General features: G+C 51.9%; 2 protein-coding genes across 5 annotated transcripts in view; one reads left to right on the forward strand and one right to left on the reverse strand.

Moving 5' to 3' along the window:
* The window catches only part of MTA3 (metastasis associated 1 family member 3), a 190,223-nt gene extending 187,223 nt beyond the window's left edge, over positions 1–3,000 (forward strand). For all 4 annotated transcript variants that reach the window (XM_053588513.1, XM_053588514.1, XM_053588515.1 and 1 more), the window contains one exon: positions 2,072–3,000. In XM_053588513.1, the coding sequence (XP_053444488.1) occupies positions 2,072–2,097 (26 nt within the window). In that variant the 3' untranslated portion in view covers positions 2,098–3,000. The remainder of the gene's footprint in view (positions 1–2,071) is intronic.
* A 10,217-nt stretch (positions 3,001–13,217) lies between these two features.
* Positions 13,218–16,028, reverse strand: OXER1 (oxoeicosanoid receptor 1). Its single transcript, XM_053589328.1, is given in 4 exon segments — positions 13,218–13,860; positions 13,862–14,018; positions 14,021–14,253; positions 15,961–16,028. Coding segments are annotated over 4 exon segments (840 nt in total). The 3' UTR covers positions 13,218–13,478.
* Between the last annotated feature and the right edge of the window lie 522 nt (positions 16,029–16,550).

Here is a 16,550-nt window from a genome sequence, read left to right on the forward strand (position 1 = left end):
AAGGAAACTAACTCAGAAGCCAGCAGCTAGAAACCTTAAAGTTTGCTTTCATTGCAATGGTAGATTAGAGTGCAGAGTCTCTGAATCAGTGGATTCCAGGGACTTCCAAGTAGTCAAATTATTAGGGAAAATTTTGCAAAACACAAAATAAATGCTTCTGAATCAGGATAAGTATATATAAAAGTGGCAAATGTAAATCAATGCATTTGAGAATAAATAAACAAAAAGGGGGACATTTTGGGCTACATCGTGGCCTAGGAAGGAGACCGAGAATTGGTATAGACCTTTTCTTGGGGTCCGCTGTCTTTGCTGCAGTGCTGGACCCCTGCTTGTGGTCTTATTCCTTGCTTCACGGAAATGCAGGAGGGCTGGGGAAGCTCTGGGCAGGAGAGAATGGAGTGATAGCCTTATAAGGGCAGGTGGTAAAGCACAAGCTGTAGCCCAGAAGGCAGAGAGATGACATATCTCAACTTTTTAAAAATCATTGCCAGTATGGAAAAGGCAGGTGGGAGCCTGTACATCAGAGGCTGAGATGTTAGGAGGAGGGGGTTGCTTCTGAAACTGAAGCAGGTAAGTTTAGCACAAATAAAAGCATAATTTATCATGGCAGGTCAAAACCTTAGGAAAGCATTGCAAGTGGCTGTTCTGGTAGGTGGTTTAATTCCACACGGATTTGGACAAATGAATGACAGAGTCCTCCCACTCCCTTATAAAAAAAAGGGAGAGAGTAGCCAGGCGTTGTGGTGGGTGCCTATAGCCCCAGCTACTTGGGAGGCTGAGGCAAGAGAATCGCTTAAGCCCAAGAGTTTGAGGTTGCTGTGAGCTATGACACCATGGCACTCCACCTAGGGTGACAGCTTGAGACTGTCTAAAAAAAAAAAAAAAGAAAGGAGAGGGAGGCTGCTAAGAGATGCTGATACATACACAACCTTTAATGGAGACACTGAAGGGGACAAGGTGCTCTTACTAGGCTATTAGCAGCATACTGGGCTGGATGGAGAATGGGCATCTTGGGGTGCTAGGAAAAACTTGACCTGAATTAAGAAAATGTGGATTCCATGCCTGACTCTACAACTTTCTCACTGTATGACCTTGAGCAAGTTCCTAACCTCTCTGTCCCTCCTAAGGTTCAGGTAAAGGTCAAACAAGGCAGTTATATAACTTAGAGTAGGTTCAATGAAGCAAAGGTTATCCTGATTCCTTAACTTAGTTTATCTGGGTCTTAATTTCACTCAATTTACTGAGCCCATATCAAATGCCAGGCTGTGCACATGTATCTTCCCTATTCTAGAAAGGCTCTGCTCCATCTTGCAGCCCTTCCTCAGCATGGTACGAGGCCGTGAGCGTCCCTGGGTCCTTTCCTGTCTACAGAGGTGGCAAAGAGAGAGTATTTGGGAGAGAGTATTTGGGCCTCTTACCCATCCCAGCTAACAACCACGACTTCCCTCCTAACAACCAAACAGAAGGTTTCACAATGGTCTGACCAATAGGACAGGTGGTGATGATACGGTTTGAAGCCCACTTCTGCTTTTCATTTACTCATTTCTGTTTAGAGTCTCCAGATGCCCATCTTGGGACAGGAGAGGTGAAGGTTTTAGGAAAAATGCAGGGAGGGGCATAGGAATAGTTCCGGACACTGTAACACTGTGGGAGATAGGGTTCACTCCTCTTCCACAAAAAATTCGTTCATAGCCTGTGAGTGCTCACATCATTATGATGACCTCAGTCTCACAACTGGGCCTCCTCCCAGCCAGCCATGTTCCCCGTTTCTTCATATCTGTCAGAGGAGTCCCCTTGCCTGGTGTGCTGTGGAGCCTTGCCAGTGACCACAAAACCTGCCTGTCCTAAATCCAGCTTTTAAGATCCTTCATTATGATTCATGTACTTTTTAGGCCTCAATTAGTCTTTCCCTTTGGTCCGGCCTTAAGCTACAGGATGAGCTTCCATCTGAATTAGTGCTCAGCTGCCTCACGTGGTGATGCTGGTGGGAGCGCGGAGCCAGTCCTCCCTCTCATCTCGCCTCCACTATTGGGACTCATTTAACATGGCCCCTGTTTCTTCCCTTTTCCAGAACTCACATGCTGTGTGTCAGACTAAGCCATCCCTGTTTCATCCTACAATCCGGACTTGCTAAACAGTCCTGCTGGCGTTCACAGTCGTGCCTGGGAAGGAGGCAGCCCCACTTGCAGGACTTTTCGGCGGAGGTCTCTATGCCTGTGCCCCGTGGAGCAGGGGGAGAACCTGCAGGAGTGCGTGTCCCCAAAGCTGTGTCTCGTGCAGGAACCAGTGGCACCTCACTTTCTTCTCAGCGGGACCTGGCTGAGAACCAAGGGGCTGAGGGAGCCACTCTGCCGCCTCCCTTCTGCAGTGGCTCCCTGAGCAGTGGGGCTGCTGCAAGCCCCGAGCCATCGCTGCCCTGCATGTGCCAGCTCAGCTGTCTTGTGCTGTGTAGTTCTGTACAGGAGGGAAATGGCATCTTTCTGAATGGGTTTTTCTTGAGGAATGTGCCAGTGTTGATGCAGTTCATGTTATTTCCCTAGCCTTGCTGTTGCCATCACTTGGCTTATGCCTTTTTTTAATGGGGAAATTTTGCTCTTACCCCTTGCATCCTGTATTTGCTCCCCCTCTCCCACTTCCTACAAGATCCAGAATTACCTGAGGTTCTGACAAAAGATAATCATCTGTGGGGAGCCTGTTAACTCTTACCATCATTTGCATTTTGTCATTGGAGAGGTGCGGGTGTTCTGCTTGGTCCCAGACAACTCCAAGAGCAGGTGTTAAATGTGCCAACGTGTGGATCACTGTGATGAGCCGTTTGCTCACTGCTCTGTTCCCTCACAGCCAAACCAGCCAAGGAGGAACTGCAGCCAAGGGCCCTGCCACAAATCACCTAGTTTTATTTTGAGCAGGTAGAATCTGCCTGGCCGAGGGTTGTGGAGAGAAAGGACTATGTTTGCAGGTATGAGTCTGTGTAAATGACTCACGACCCCCACCCCTCCAGCACTAGGCCCCAGGAGACCTGCCTGCTCCCCTGGCTTGGGCTCTTCCTGTTTCCTGCCTGGCTTCAGCACAGCCCTTGGTGATATCACAGGTAGCCAGCGTGCAGCTTCAGGGATGAGAATAACTCTGTGCCCAATGAGCTTCCCAGGCAGGTGTGAGTCTGGCCCCTCCCCTGCCCTCTGTTTGCAGAGACAGGCTTCAGGGGACCAGGTCATAGCACTGTGAAAGACAACTGGCGTCTGACCTTGCAGCCATCTCTGGGGTTACTGGGAGGCAGCTGGATGGCTGACATGAGGTGCCCAAACAGCCAGGTTGTTGCAGGATAGAGTGGCTACAATTGGATTGACCTCCCCACCCCCTGGGATGAGTGAGGTGTCACAGAAATGATAATGCTCTAAACGCCTGTGTCTTTGGAGGCTGGGCTCCACCCAGTGGAGAAGATGTGATGTGTGACAGTAGAGGGCAGTGCTCCAGCCACCTTGTCCTATTTCAGTTCTGCAGACATCTTGGGTTCTCTTCTGGGGAGGCGTTGGTTCTCATTTGAGGCTTCTGCAGGGATGGCTGGGGGACTTTTCCACCATTGATGGCTCTTGGAACTGTGCCGGTCTGGGCCTGGGGCCCCCTGAGGGTGCTGGTCAGAGGCACTCAGTGAAATGGCAGAGTCACAGACATCTTACGGGGTTCCCACGGCGGTGGTGGGGGGTCCCTTCATAAAAGACCCAGAAGAGGAGACAGTTGGCTCTGCATGTTACACATCATGGGTGGTATTACCTCTTTGTTTATTTATTTTTGAGACAGAGCCCCACCCTGGGTAGAGTGCCATGGCATCACAGCTCACAGCAACCTCAAACTCCTGGGCCTAAGTGATTCTCTTGCCTCAGCCTCCCAAGTAGCTGGGACTACAGGCACTTACCATAACACCTGGCTATTTTTTGGTTGTAGTTGTCATTATTGTTTGGCATGTCTGGGCTGGATTCGAACCCGCCAGCTCTGGTGTATGTGGCTGGTGCCTAGGCCACTTCAGGTACAGACGCCGAGCCACCTTTCTAAAGAAAAAGACACAGGGAAGCTGTGTATGCCCTGCTCTGGATTTATTCTCACGTGTGGGTATAGAAGGTGAAATGATTCCCTCACTCTTTCATTTTCCTCTCTGAGCCCCCATTAAGTGGTGATTGTTGACTATGGAAACTATTAGCCGCCCATGACTTTGCTGCCAGGCTCATTCTCTCTACCTGTCTCCTTCATCCCCTCTCGCCCAGGCCCAGGACATCTGGAGACTGGGGCCAGGCCAGGTCTGCAGGAGGAGCAGGGAGCCCCTCGCTCCCAGTTGGCATTCAGCCATGGGGGGAGGGCAGCTCATTTTGAGCCACATGTACCAAGAAGGCTCTTCTCTCCCCTTGATAATGAAAGCTCCTGGTTTTGCAGTCCCATCCTCCTAGGAAGATGATGTTGACTAAGATCTTATGCTCTCACTTCATCTCTGGAAGCTCCTCCAGCGTTCTGACAGAATCCTCCAGGAAATGGAGGAAAGATGCTAATTATTTTTAATATTTAGTGATTCTTTTAAATTTCAGATTAAAATGAGGATACAAATGATTAGGTTGCATCATTTGTGTCTCTAAGGAAGCCTTTGCTATTCTGAACATTTGATGGTGAGAGGATTTCTCACCCCCGTCCTGAGGCTGTAGTATCACTGTTGTGTGTTGGGGGCATGTCACCATAGTCCAGGGAGCATGGACATGCAGACTCTGAGCAGCCAACAGCAGGTACTCCAGGGTGCTGTGCTCCCTTGGGCGAAGACCCCTCCCTGGTCTTCTCAGCCAGTGCCTGCCACCTCTCATCTCTCAAAGGTGCACAAGAGAGGAGGATGAGCTGGAGGCTGGTGCCGGAGCTCGTTGGCGTGCCTCTCACGCTTCTGCCTTGTCCACAGCCCGGTTTCCATCACCCAAGGCTCAAGGAAAGTAGAAATCCCCATAGGTTTTTAAACAGAGGGCTTTATTCCAGAGGTTTGTGTAACATAGAAACAAGAAGAGCTGAGAAGCAAAACAAGAGTGAGATGGGGAATGGCAACAGGGGGTGGCCACTACCCCAGGCTGCCTGGCACAGTGAGAAGGCCAGTCAGGGGTGGGGGACCTGTGGCACAGAGGGCCCAGCTGGGTGGAGTTAGAGCCATTAGGAGCCGGGAATCCTATAAGACATGTCCCCTAGGCAGTGGGGGGATGACAAGTAACCCACAGGGTCAGAGCAGAACAGGAATCCGAGGGCAAGAGACCAAGCTGTGTGTGACCTCAGTCTGCTCAGTGCTGTGGCTGAGCCTGGTGGTCATGTCTCACTGCTGTCCTAGATGTGGCGAGGCTGGACAGAGGAGCTGCCCCTTTGAGTTTTCATAGATTGTGCTGTACTCTGCCTGGAGAGGAAAGTGCTTTGGGGAAGGAGGGGAAAGTCCTTCTTCTTCACCATTGTCCCTGTTTTCCTTTGGGGGAGTTGATTGGCCCTTCCTCTCAGGAAGCCACACCCCAGTTTTCTGTCCACCGTCCTGCTCCTCTCCACCATGTCACTGCCAGAGAGCAAGAACCCAGAGCGTGAGGTGGTGCTAGTGAGCGTTCCCCGAGTGTGGTTTCACAGTGTGGACTGTCTATAAGGAGATGCCATCTGCTAATCAGTTTGTATCATGTTTCTAATAAATTCCTGGAAATGATGCCTGCTTTAATGCTGGTCTTTTCTAGGTATACACACCCCCCAAGGGCCAGACAGGAGGTCCTTGTCTCAGGGGCTCGTCCCCTTGCCTTGCTCTGAGGGTCATGGGAGGTAATAGGCTAGGCCAGTTAGTCAGTGTGACCCCAGCCACACTGAGACTCGCAAGCCTTTCCCCAGGATCTGCATCTTTTTCTGCAGTCTCCTAAGCTACATCCTGAGGACATGGAGATTTTGTGAGAGGTCACCCCAAAGGTGACCTTTGACCCTGTGCCCTCAGACGTGGAGGTATGACAAGCAGTAGGCAAATTTTTTTTTAATAAATGAAAGCATAGCTATCTTTTTTAATTTATTTATTGTTTTGGATTCATTGAGGGTACAAAGAATTAGTTTACACTGATTGCATTTGTTAAAGTCCCTCTTCTAATTGTGGACAGTGTGTGCTCAGGATGGTGTGCCGAGAGAGGTGGCTGTGTCCTCACACAGGCCTCCTCTGTTTACCTGTTCGTGGAGACGCTGCCTCGGTTGCTGCGCCAGGGCCGTTACAGGAGAAGGTGCAGTGTGGCTCTCTTGGCACCCCTGCCAGCCCGTGTCTGTGAAGTACATGTGCTCCATGTTTGCTGGCCTTTGTGAGAGATTAAAAAAAAATGAAAAGAAGACACAGTTTCTTTTTTTTTTTTTTGTAGAGACAGAGTCTCACTGTACCGCCCTTGGGTAGAGTGCCATGGCGTCACACGGCTCACAGCAACCTCCAACTCCTGGGCTTAAGCGATTCTCTTGCCTCAGCCTCCTGAGCAGCTGGGACTACAGGCGCCTGCCACAACGCCCGGCTAGTTTTTGGTTGCAGTTTGGCCGGGGCCGGGTTTGAACCTGCCACCCTCAGCATATGGGGCCGGCGCCCTACTCACTGAGCCACAGGCGCCGTCCAAGACACAGTTTCTTTTAAGAGTTTCCTTGGAGAAGCAAGACACACATATACACAAAACACACATGAAGTTACTTGAGAAGAGAAAATGGAATTAAGGTTGTGTTGATATGTGTAGGAGTTCTGGAGTAGGGGGTCTGTATGGCTGGACTAGTGTTCAGGAAAGGGTTTGTGGAAGCAGGGGTTCCTCTCAAGGTGGAGCATAGTACCCTCACTTCTGCTAAGGTGTCACATGGCTCTTGGCAACTTTTTTTTTTTTTTTTTTGTAGAGACAGAGTCTCACTTTATGGCCCTCGGTAGAGTGCCGTGGCCTCACACAGCTCACAGCAACCTCTAACTCCTGGGCTTAAGCGATTCTCTTGCCTCAGCCTCCCGAGTAGCTGGGACTACAGGCGTCCACCACAACGCCCGGCTATTTTTTTTGTTGCAGTTTGGCCGGGGCCGGGTTTGAACCCGCCACCCTCGGTATATGGGGCCAGCGCCTTACCGACTGAGCCACAGGCGCTGCCCGGCTCTTGGCAACTTTTAAAGACGTTTTATCCAGACTCAAAATATCACCTCCCTCGCTCTGGAAGCTCCTCTATAGCTCAAAGGGTTGATGCCCTACTTCTCAGAGAGGACAAACCCTAAGCTCCATGCCAGGACTGCATTTTTGTGGCCAGATTTCCTAGGAGGGTTTTTTGCTCCCCCAGCATCATCTCCCCCATCCCCTTCTGAGTTTTACCTTCTGTTCATTCTGATCCTGCTCCTAGCTGCAGGTTTCTCTGGAGGGACGCACACGACTTGCAGGGACTCCTGCACCACTCTAAGCTGCTTGCCTGGTGGCCCTTTATATGTTCTTCTTGGGACTTGTTTTCTTATCCTGAAACAACTGTTCCAATCCTTTGTCACTTCCTAAGCCCTCACCTAACAGCCAAGGCTTGTAAGAATCCCTTCCGCTTTCTTCCCTTCACTCCCAGACCTACTGAAAAGTGCCATTCCCTCAGCCTGAGGAAGTGTCCTTCTACCTCCAAGGGCAGACCTCCTGCCACCGTGCCCTGGCTTCATCCTCCTACTCCTTAGGGCCTTGCAGTAGAGTATCCTGACTCCAGTCAGACTGGCACTTAGCTCTGTGATCTTGGGCAAATTATTCAACCTCTCTGTGCCTCAGACTTTTCATCTATTAAATGGGATGGTAATAGCCGGGCGCAGTGGCTCAGACCTGTAATCCCAGCACTATGGGAGGCCAAGGCAGGCAGATTGCCAGAGCTCAGGAATTCAAGACCAGCCTGAGCAAGAGTGAGACCCCATCTCTAAAAATAGCCAGGCACTGTGGTAGGCACCTGTAGTCTCAGCTACTCGGGAAGCTGAGGCAAGAGAATCACTTGAGCCCAAGAGTTTGAGGTTGCTGTGAGCTATGATGCCACAGTACTCAACTCCAGGACAATTGAGTGGGACTCTGTGTCCAGAAAAAAGGTGGGGGGGATGATAATAATATCTACTTCATAGGACTAAAGAGATCTGTGTGTGTAAAACACTTCAACAGGGCCTGGCACACACAGTGTTTATTGTTGCCGCACCATCACTCTGCACCCCCTTACATTTACCATCTCCCTTCTCCTATCACTGTATTTAAATCACTCCATCCAATCCACAGAATAATAGAACAGTCATATCACCAGAACATCTCCCCTCCTTAGCTTCACCTGAAGCTATTGTCTTATCTCCCTTTACTGGCAATTTGTTGAAAGAGGGAAGAGTTATCCCCATTACTTCAAATCTCAATTATTCTGCAACCCATTATAGTACTTTACAGCTTCCATTCTGCCCCTGCCTAGCCACTCACTGAAATTGGTATCAATAAAGTCACTAATGACCTTCTAATTGCCAGACCTAACACTTTGCCTAGTCCTCGTATTTGAGCTTTCTTGAGCGTTTGGAGCTGTTGTCAGCATATTAATTTAATTCATTCATTACACCAGAGCCATGCTAAGGAACATGCAGATATCACTCAGTTATATTCAGATTTTTTTCAACAAAGATAATTTCAGATACAGCAGTAGTCACTACTTGTGTACCACTTTCCATTTTCTTTCATCTCAGAAGCAAGCATTCTTTTCAATTTAATGTTTATTATCCCAATCTGTATGTATGAATCTATAACTAATAGAAAATGTTTTGCATATTATTCAATTTCATACAAATGACAACCTATCACTTCTTGAAAAGCTTTTTAAAAAATAGTACCAGGCAATGCATTGTCAATCCACAGTGTCCACCCAGGGCGTTAATTGACCAGACAGTGTCAGACATGCACTTTACTTTTCAGATCAACTTTCTTCAGCATCTAATTAGGAAACACTTTGAAAATGCTCTATTCTTGCATGAGGCACTTTACAGACTGTCCAGGTATTTTATGTTTGGCTTTTACCTTCATAAAAGATGGCTTTATTCTGTTCTTTTTAATGGGCAATCTCTTTGCCCAAAGAGATTGCCTTGACTTCTTTGTGCTCTTTTTTTTTTTCCTGGCTGCAGTCCTGGTTTTCTTCCTACTTAAAGGGTTTTTTGCCTGAGCCCTTCCTTGCTGCACATGTCCCTTACTTACAGGGACATTTTAAAGGATGTTCCTTGGTTCTCTTCACTCTCTCACTGGATGACGCCATCCCTTCCCATAACCTCAACTCACCATGGCAAGTGGGACATCCTGAATCCTTTCTTTAGCCACCACACCTGCTCTGACACTACATCTTCAGGGTGTCCCCAGGCCCACAGTCATGTGCCCTCAGCTGCTCCTTTCCCTTCTGGCCCTCTCTGCTTTCTGCCACTGCCCTTCCTCAGGCTCTTGCTTGGAATATAGATGATCCCTACTTAGGTCGTTTCCACATCCCCTCTCCTCGCCAGCCCCTCCACACTGTTACCAGAGTAACTGATAAAAATGCAAAGCTGTGGGGAGTGAGGTGGCTCACACCTGTAATCCTAACACTCTGGGAGGCCAAGGCAGGTGGATTGCTCCTCGAGCTTGGGAGTTCTTGCCTGAGCAAGAGTGAGACCCCATGTGGCTCAAAGGAGTAGGGCGCCAGCCCCATATGCTGGAGGTGGTGGGTTCAAACCCAGCCCGGGCCAAAAACTGCAAAAAAAAAAAAAGGGTGGCTGGGCGGCGCCTGTGGCTCAGTCAGTAAGGTGCCGGCCCCATATACCGAGGGTGGCGGGTTCAAACCCGGCCCCGGCCAAACTGCAACCAAAAAATAGCCGGGCGTTGTGGCAGGCGTCTGTAGTCCCAGCTACTGGGGAGGCTGAGGCAAGAGAATCGCTTAGGCCCAGGAGTTGGAGGTTGCTGTGAGCTGTGTGAGGCCACGGCACTCTACCAAGGGCCATAAAGTGAGACTCTGTCTCTACAAAAAAAAAAAAAAAAAAAAAGGGTGGCGTCTGTGGCTCAGTGAGTAGGACACCGGTCCCATATACCAAGGGTGGCGGGTTCAAACCCAGCCCTGGATGAACTGCAATCAAAAAATAGCCGGGCGTTGTGGCGGGCGCCTGTAGTCCCAGCTGCTCGGGAGGCTGAGGCAGGAGAATCGCGGAAGCCCAAGAGCTAGAGGTTGCTGTGAGTCCTGTGACATCATGGCACTCTACCGAATGCGGTAAAGTGAGACTCTGTCTCTACGAAAAAAAAAAAAATAGCCAGTGTTGTGGCGGATGCCTGTAGTCCCAGCTACTTGGGAGGCTGAGGCAAGAGAATCACTTGAGCCCAACAGTCTGAGGTTGCTGTGAGCTATAATGCCACAGCACACTACCCAGGATGACAAAGTGAGACTCTGTCTCAAAAAAAAAAAAAAAAAAGCAAAGCTGGTCATGATCTTGGAGATACAAGTCTCGTGCACATGCTCCTTCCCTGCCATGTTGGGTTGTCCGTGGCATTGACCCAGGTTCCAGCTTTGACATCAGGACCTCCTTGGTCTGGACTTGCCTTGCCTGCCTGTCCCCAAAATATGTGCTAGGCTTTCTCCTCTCTTCCTCAATGACCTCCCACTCCCCTGCGCACCAAGTCATCTAACACCTCTGCACCCTGTTTGTGCTCTTCCTCCCCTACGTCCTCATCCTCCCAGATCCAGCTCAGAGGCATCCCCTCTCTGCCACCTTGGGCACAGCTGACTCTTCTGGCCTTCTGTGCTCTCAGGGTGCATTCCCACCTAAATTGAATCCATTTGCATGGTAGGCAAGTCTGTCTCCTCTGGGATCATCCTGGAGCGGCTCAAGGTCAGAGTGTTGTCTGCGTCTGTGGCTCAGTGTCTGGCTAGTGGGGGTGCCAGTGAGTACCGGGCCACTTAGTGACTGTTGGTCCAGCCCTAGCCCTGCCTGCTCACCCCCTTGCTCAGGAGTCCCTGGAGTAAAGTAATGCATGCCATTTGATCTTCCCTCAGGGGTGAAAGCAGTTATGTTAGAAGAAGAGAAAAAAGAAAGGTAGAAGGTGCTGCCCCAAATTCACATGAAACAGTGTGGCCCACCCCAGGGACCCAAATGCTGTTTAGAACCCAAATGTAGGAAACGGGGTCTCTACTCAGCCTGCCCCCCGCTCACCGTAACCACCATGGGCACTACCCTCCCATCTGTAGAAAACCCTGCATTTAAATACAGTTTTCTTTCTCCTTGTCTTCTCCTTTCTTAATCCTTCCCCCCTTCACGTAACAAGTTACCTGCCTCACCTGGTGTTCTAGAAGATACAGTAGAACCTCCACAGTTGACCACCTCTCTATACTGACCACCTCCTTAGTTGACCTAATTTTCACAGACTGGACATGCACCAAATGTACACATCAGTACAGCAGGCCTAGTTCTTTATGTTGACCACTCTGTATACTGACTGGTTTGTTACAGTCCCTTGAGTGGTCAACTTACAGAGGTTCAACCATGGTAATTTCCATCTTTAGCCCCTGGAGTTAAATAAGGGCCAGGATCGCTGATGGAGAAATAAATTCAGAGAAGGGTACATTGGATTGGCGCCACGGCTAGGACCAGGGAGTCCTACCTCCATGCAGGAGGAGCATGGAGGCAGCCCGAAGCCCTGCTTCCTGAGGAAACATGGCCCGGCTTGCCCATGAGGGAGCAGTCCTCAACTTCCAGATGAGAGGCAAGGAGGATCCAGACCAAGCTAGGCGTGTGGGCCAAAATCCTGTGGCCAGCATCTACCCTGAGGCCCCTCAAGGGTGGCCTGTGCCCCCTCAGTGGGGAAAGATGGGTGCAGGAAAGTCTGTGAGCCGCTGGGAATAGCGGTCACTTCTACCTCATGGCAGGTGGCTGGAGGTGGAGGAGTGAGCCCAGTTGCTGCAGGACGCAGGAAGGGTCCAGGGAAGAGGAGAGGGCCCATGGAGCAGCCCTGAACCTAGTTGGGCACGTCCAGGGGTAGAGGCACTAGAGGAAAGGCACTGGACTGGCCCCAAGTGTTGGTGCCTTCGGTGGGGCTCCAGGAGAAAGTGCCGCTCAGCCCCCACCTTGGGGAGTGCCCGACTCAGGCTTGGCCCTGCCTCCCCATGGTGGCAGAGGGTGTGAGAAACAGAGGTCCCCAGGGTGGAAAAGGGAGTGGAGGGGGGGGAAAGCCTGTGAGGAGCAGAGAGGCAGATGGACGCCCAGGAGCGCGCCAGCACCTCAATGGGTTTCTGAGAGCAGAAAGGGAAATGGGGCACAAATAGCCAGTGAAGATGATACTCTCCCTGATACTAGCTGTCTTCCACTCTACTCCTTGATACCACCCTCCTTGGCTGTGGGCAGCACTCCTGGGCTTTCACTTCCATTCCTGATGACTCTTAGCAGAGGGAGTGCATCCTGTCCATAAGATGAGAGGGTTGGACTGAGTGGATTAACACTCCAAAGGGAGTTAGGGAGAGGGGATTAGGTCCCCATCATCGAACCCTGCATCCAGGCCCAGGAAAGCAGTTCTGCTGTCAGGACACTCAGGGCTTCCCAGGAGTGCCCTGGGGAAGTGGCTGCCAGCTTTCCCACCCTGTCCCCATTTTTCCCTTTCACCTTGGGGTGTTCACTTCAATTCCTATTGACCCATTCCCAGGTTGGGCCCAAAGACATTTATTTCCTTAGAACACCTGAGACGGGTCTGCATTTAAAGCGGAAGTTTATTAGTACTGAGTGGGACAAACTGGAGAGCACAGAAAATGCTGCTTTCCAATTTCTAAAGCAAGACTTTGTTCTGACAGTGGTTGTGCCCTGGACCCTGGGACTGGACAGCTGTGAGGCCTTTGTCTGAGTAGGTGTCCCAGGGCTCCCTGCCTGTCTCTGCCTGGTACCGTGCTCTCTCCCCACTCTGGGAGCGTGTCATCCAGGATGCACTGTAAGGGAAGGCAGCTTTCTCTCCTGCCCTCTGGTCCTACCACTGCCTTGGCCTGACCACTCACTGGTCTGCTGATCTCCCTCATCCCTCCAGGCCAGACCTGGGCAGTCCTTGCCCCTGTGGTGCTGCTGCCCTGCCCTCAATCCTCAAAGGGCCTTCCTTTTTCAGGAGAACTCCTGCTGCAGCTTCTGTGTGGTCTCCCCCTTCCTAGAGGCCTCCAGCAGTGCCACTGCCACCATGGAGAGGGCTGGTAGGTGCCCTCATTGCTCAGTGGGCCCAGCAGGGCCAGTTCTGGTGGAGAAAGTGGGACCAGAGAAGGAGTAGAGCATGGGCCCAGGATGCTGATGGGAAGGTGAAGGTCAGGGAACGGTAGGAGAGCCTCGAGCAGATGTTCAGGGAGTGGCAGGTGGACAGCCAGAAGCTGTGCCAAAGATGATGCTGGGCAAGAAGATGGTGTAGACAGCCACCACCATAGCCAGCATGCACAGAGCCTTCTGTGCACCTGCCTGCCCAGGCTATGGGGCCAGATGGTAGCCCTGAGGCTCACCATGGCAAAGGATGTGTGCCAGCAGCAGGAAGCATTCCAGCGTGTACTGTGCCTGGTACCAGTGGAGTGGGCAAGGGTGCTGTGCCCAGCCTGCAGCTGAGGCAGGAGTGGCTGGAATAAGTGGTCAAGCAGAATGACCATTGAGCAGGATGCCCCCCAGGAGCCCCGGCCACCTGGGTGGATGCCCCCACCAAGGCCCGGCTCAGTATGGGGTGCTACACCACCTTCCCCTAGCAGTTGAGCATGATGGTTGTGGGGAAGACGACACTGGCCATGCAGTTGCTGGACATCATGATCATGGTGACCTTACAGGCAGCAGCCCCTCACCAGCAGGTCTCATGGAGGAAGCAGTAATCCATGCGAGTGGTGGCTGATGATCAAGAGAAAGCTGGCAATGACTGGGCTGACCAGAAATACCATGTGGGATGTCCAGGACCTTGTGTGGGAGCAGAAGATGAAGAAGGCCAGGCTGGTCCCCGCCAGGCCCAGGACAGACTCCCTGCCCAGGATTAGTGCCAGGAAGGCAGACACCAGAGGGAAAAGCTGGGATGGCAGGGAGGCCAGGCGTCACCAGAGGGCCCTCACACAGTGGAGAAGGCAGAGGGAGGGGAGGAGAGTACCGGAGGGGGAGAGCTCAGGGTATGAAATTCCATGGTCTGCTTGGGCTACGGACCTGAGAAAAGGTTCTGGAGTCTTCTTACCCTGCATGAGTGTTCAGGGCGAAGTAGGATGAGTGTCACTCTCAGCTGGCCACCACAATGACACAACAGCCTGGGGTTTTCATCTTAGTAGCCACTGAGCAGCACCCAGCATTCCTGTTGCAGGCAAAGGGGAACTCTGGAGGCCTGCTTCCCCTTTCCTTCCCTGCCTGTCCCCTTCCCTCCCTCCCTCCCTCCCCTGGATACTGAATGACCTCCACATGAGCCTGGGGGATGGGGGATGGGGTGGTGTCCTTGGTAGAGGAGGAGCAGAGTTCAGTAGGAGTGAGAGGGAACTCCAGAGTGAAGTGGGAGGAAAGTCCAGCCAAGTGGGGGGAGGGGGTTGTGCCCTTGGCAGAGGATGGCTCTCAGGATTGTGCAGACCTCGGTGGACACCCTCCTACTCCCCCCATTATATATACAGGCAGCGGGGGCGGGGAGGGCACCTCCCTGCCCCCACCAGCTCTGGCTGCAGGGACTGTGGGGGCCTACAGGACCTTGACTTTGGAGAGGTAGGTGGGGAGTCTTTTGAGAACCCCGGTCCTGCTACTGGCCTTGAGGGAGCCAGGCCCATTTGTGCTTTGCCTGCTGCAGCTCGGCCCCAGTGGCTCTCAGATTCCTTATGGTTCTGAAGTCTGTGGTGGTCCTAAGTCCGCGGATGTGATGAGGTAGGTCCCACAGCAGAGGGCACCCCTGCCAAGTTCCCACTGCCATGGCTTGAGGACGGGAGGCTCCTCTCCCCAAACAGACAATCCTGACAGTCCTGAATTTCCTGTCTGTGGCTTCCATGGCTCCTTGTCCTCCCACTGCCCCATCCCCCCACAGCATTCTTTTTTTTGCAGTTTGGCTGGTGCTGGGTTTGAACCCACCACCCTCGGCATATGGGGTCGGCGCCCTACTCACTGAGCCCAGAGTGGGGAGCAGGAGGCCCGGGCTGGTCTGGCAAGGTACGAGCCTTGCTGTGTCACTGTAAGGTGCTCTCCTGAGCCTGTGGGCCTGGTCCCATGGGTAGAAAGGAGGGCCACCGGGAACAGCAAGGCAAGGGGGACTCTGGCTCCAGGCTCCAAGGCCTGACTCCCCCTTGCCCTGCCAGCTGCCTGGGGTCGGTGTCTGCCATATGCTGCCTACTCTGCCCAGCCCTCCAGGGTTCAGGTATCACAGCCCCTGGCCCCGCTTCCCTGCCTTGGGCTGTAACCATGGGAAAAGCAGGGTGAAGTAACCCAGTCTGAGTTTGAATACAGATGAGCCTTGTTTGGAAACAGAGCTGCCTGATTTCCTCTTTTTTTTTTTTTTTTTTGAGACAGAGTCTCACTATGTGGCCCTTGGTAGAGTGCCATAGTGTCACAGCTCACAGCAACCTCAAACTCTTGGGCTTAAGCAATTCTCTTGCCTCAGCCTCCTGAGTAGCTGGGATTACAGGTGCCCACCACAAAGCCCATCTCTTTTGTTCTTGTTGTTGTTGTTGTCATTGTTGTTTGGCAGGCCTGGGCTGGGTTTGAACCTGCCAGCCTTGGTATATGTGACCAGCACTGTAGCCGCTGAGCTACAGGCACCGAGCCAGAGCTGCTTGATTTCTAAACCTCTCTGGTCCTCATCTGTACAAATGGGTGCTGCCACGTTCTTGGAGAGCTATGAGAATAAAATGAGAAAATGTATGTAAAAACTTCTAGGGGATTCCTGGCACAGAGCTGGTGTGTAGAAAAATAGATCTAAATTTCATTGTTTTCTATCTGGAATTAGGCCTGCCCTTGGTACTAGGGTAAACTCTTCCTGTGGCTACCTATGCTGACCCGGGGACCTTTCTGGAAAGTTCTGTGCTCTCTTCTCAAATCCTGCACAGAGCAACATCGCGCCGCAGCCCAGCTCTGCCAAGACTCTGCCCCAGCTGCCCCCAACCTTTTGCATTTGGAGGAGGCTGACGTTTTTTCTTTGGTTGTAGGAGAGGAAAGCCTGTAGAGGGTAGAGGGGTGGGTGAAGGTCCTGGCATCCCTTCCAGCAAAGTCAGGTCCTCTGCCCACCAGTCGGGTGTGTCAAGACAGTGAGCTGCCAGGTTGGGATTGGCAGAGACAGGCTTCCAGCTTTCTTTTCAAGCTCTTTTCTAGAGGAAGCATAGACTCTAAGCAGGTACCTATTCTGTCTAGATCCAGCTTCAGTCACTCCCACGTGCACACCCACATTGACTCTTCACTGAAGCCCCAGGAAGTCAAGCCCATGTGAGTTCCACATTCTCATCTCTGTCCACTGCTGCCCCTGGGGCCCCCAGCACTCTGGACCCCCTTAGCAGGCCCAGGGAGACTTCCCCAGTCTTTGGACACGGTGCTTGCACATGGTGGGGGCAGCAGGGGCCATGAGGCCAGACCCCGGCCTCCT

Source organism: Nycticebus coucang, chromosome 4, assembly GCF_027406575.1.
Source record: "Nycticebus coucang isolate mNycCou1 chromosome 4, mNycCou1.pri, whole genome shotgun sequence".
NCBI classification, from domain to species: domain Eukaryota; kingdom Metazoa; phylum Chordata; class Mammalia; order Primates; family Lorisidae; genus Nycticebus; species Nycticebus coucang.